The sequence below is a fragment of the Lycium barbarum genome, chromosome 2 (genome assembly GCF_019175385.1).
Source record: "Lycium barbarum isolate Lr01 chromosome 2, ASM1917538v2, whole genome shotgun sequence".
NCBI lineage: Eukaryota > Viridiplantae > Streptophyta > Magnoliopsida > Solanales > Solanaceae > Lycium > Lycium barbarum.
The window spans coordinates 73,005,872-73,008,816 of record NC_083338.1 but is presented as its reverse complement, the minus strand read 5'-3'; the positions used below and the strand labels follow the sequence as shown (position 1 = coordinate 73,008,816).

At 41.6% G+C, this 2,945-nt stretch overlaps 1 protein-coding gene across 1 annotated transcript; it reads left to right on the top strand.

Annotated features, from left to right (window-relative positions):
• The first annotated feature begins 415 nt into the window (after positions 1–415).
• LOC132628640 (uncharacterized) lies at positions 416–2,041 on the top strand. The gene is made up of 3 exons (XM_060344404.1): positions 416–534; positions 1,024–1,572; positions 1,684–2,041. The coding sequence occupies exons 1-3, from the start codon at positions 416–418 to the stop codon at positions 2,039–2,041; spliced, it is 1,026 nt and encodes a 341-aa protein (XP_060200387.1).
• Positions 2,042–2,945: the final 904 nt, after the last annotated feature.

Genomic DNA, 2,945 nt, shown 5'->3' with positions numbered 1-2,945 from the left:
GATTGGAGAATATGTTATAGTAGGTGGTGATTACATTGGTGAATGGGTAGAGACCCCAAAATGTTGGAATTGGAATTCTGCGAGCAAGGTGACAGTGCCGATCGCCGTACGTCGCAATGGTACGTATAACGATTTGGTTGAGAGCGTAAAGGAAAGCGAGGAGTTAGATTGTGAGCCCAGTGACTTGCACATTAGTTATATGATTAATGGTCTGCCCGCTAGGGGAAAAGCTCACCCTTATTTCATAACGAATGATAGGCGTGTGGTATTGTATATGCTTGATGTTGTTGCTGATGGTTGTAGACCTGTTTTGAGAATAAATGTTATTGAGAGGTCTCAAGCAGCGACAACATCAGCAGCACTACCCCCACCCCCACAGTAGCCAGTTGATGCAAATTCAATGCAAAATAAGAGCATGGGTGATCATTCAATGGATACGGATGATCATGATATTGATGTCGAAGAGTGTGATGGGCATCCTAGTGGATCACAAACCAACCATGTCTTCAATGATGGAACTGATTTTTATATCGGGTAAACATTTGATAGCAAGGAACATTTAAAAATTTTGTTGAAGAAAGCTGCAATAAAGAGGTCGTTCGGTTTTGTAACGATCAAGAGCAATATCAAATACTATAAGGTGGAATGCACATCTCCTAATTGTGGTTGGATGTTGCAGTGTAGTAAGTACGAGAGCTCGGATAGGGTTCACATTTACAAGTATGTTGGGGAGCACACTTGTGGTGTTGAACATGTTAGGAGCCTTCATAAGCATGCCTCGTCACATGTCATTGCATCAGTCTTGATGAATGACTATATTGAAAACAAAGGACCATCGACAAAGGAAATCCAGCGGACGATTTTTAGGGAGTTTCATTGTAAACTGAGCTACTGGAAGTGTTAGAAGGCTGGTATAATTACTAAGAACTGGGTTAGGGGGACACCGGAACACGGGTATGGTTGCTTACCAGTTTATTCTTACATGGTTGAGTGTCTAAATCCGGGTTCTAGAATTTGCATCAGGCTTTTGGATGACAACAGGTTTTTATGTTACTTCGTGTCTTGCGCAACTTGCATTCGAGGATATACCCACATGAGAAAGGTTATTGCCGTTGATGGCACACATTTATATGGCAAGTACGAGGGTGTCTTGTTGTTTTCCGTCGCACAGGATACTGAGAACCATGTTTATCCTATTGCATTTTGCATTTTGGACAAGGAGCGTGATGATTCTTGGACCTACTTCTTCCAGCAGCTCAAGTTTATAATCGTCGATAAACCAGACTTGTGCATCATCTCTAGTAGACACAAGAGCATAGCCAACGATATTTCCAGGACATATGAGCATGCTCACGATGAACTTTGCATGAAGTATCTTTCTGAAAACCTCCGAAAGAATTTCCAATGTGGAGATTCTCTTCATGCATACTATAATGCAGCAAAGGCATATGGTTACAAGGAGTTCGATGAACATTTTCAGCAATTCAGTGATAAAAGCCCTGAAGCAGCTCAGTGTCTTAAGTTTAAGATTGGATTTGAAAAATGGAGCAGGGCACATTTTCCAGCCAACAGGTACGATATTCTCACCACAAACATTGCTTAACTCAATATTGAGGGATGAAAGAGAGCACCCCGTGTCTGCCATATCACTTCCATTTCTAGGAGGTTTGCTGAAATATTCAGGCAGAGGCGTGCCAATATCGGCGATTCAAATAACATATTTGTGCCTTCGGCTGAAATAACGTTAAGGGAAAAGATGACTGAGGGCGATTCCTTATTTGTCAGTAATATAAATGGGGATGTCGACAAGTTCACTGTTATCGGCAGTGGCAGAACTGCCAAAGTCAATCTACTGAACAAAACATGTTCTTGTAGAGAGTATGACTTGGTGAAATTACCGTGCGCTCACGCCATGGCAGCCTTGAGATTGAAGTATGGAAATGGATATGGTTCCAACATCTACAAGTATTCTTCACCGATATATAAAGTTCAATCTTACATCCTTGCATTTGCTAAAACTATCAATGTAGTCCCTGTCTGAAGGGGTTGTGCCCGAGGAGTATGCAAAGATGTACATTGCTCCACCTCCTTATGAGCCCAAACTTGGAAGGAAGAGAATAAAGTGTATCCCTGGCATCGCGGAAATTTTAAGCCCAAAGAACGTGTAAAAGGGAGGAGAAGAAAGTGCTCACTTTGCAAGAGAAGCGGCCACAAGAGACCAACGTGCCGAAATAGAGAGGGATGAACTTGATATATTTTTCAATGTATTTTATTGTATTATTCTTGTACTTTGCATTTTTTGGTTCTTCAAAAAAATATTTCAGAAAATTGAATGCCAGTTCAATATTAATCAACGGTAAAATGGTTTATAATAAACCACGACTGTGTTTTATATATCTACTAGGTATAGTACACAATTAACTTAGAAGCTAGTCTACAATAGACCATGCAAATGATCTATAATCACTTTAAAAGCCCAGCGACTGTCGAAGCGCCAAACGTCACGAATAAAAATTCGAAAAGCTTGCGGTTATGTCTAATCAAACCCATATTTAAACACTACCTCCATGATTATTTACACGCGTCGCTTATCCATTGGCCGATGGTTCACTAAACCGAGGCGATGAGTCTATAAATCTCCTGAGCCTATTTGAAAAGTTCATCTCCTCACTCTTCATCAAAAACCTTTCCAAAAGTTGATCAAAAATGCCGAGAAGGATAATAAATAGAGATGCAAGCCGTCACCGAGAACCACATCCTAAGGTGCTACTCCTCAGGAACGATTTTCAGAGGCTCTTTAGGTGCTTCGGCGAGGATCGTGAGCGGTTGGAAGTTGCCATCCGCAGAATCATACGCATGTTGCGTGTGCTTTTAAAGCTCGAGGGTGTTGACCCCGATGCTCTGATAACCTCCCCCCCCCCCCCCAACCATCCCCCTAGTTTAGT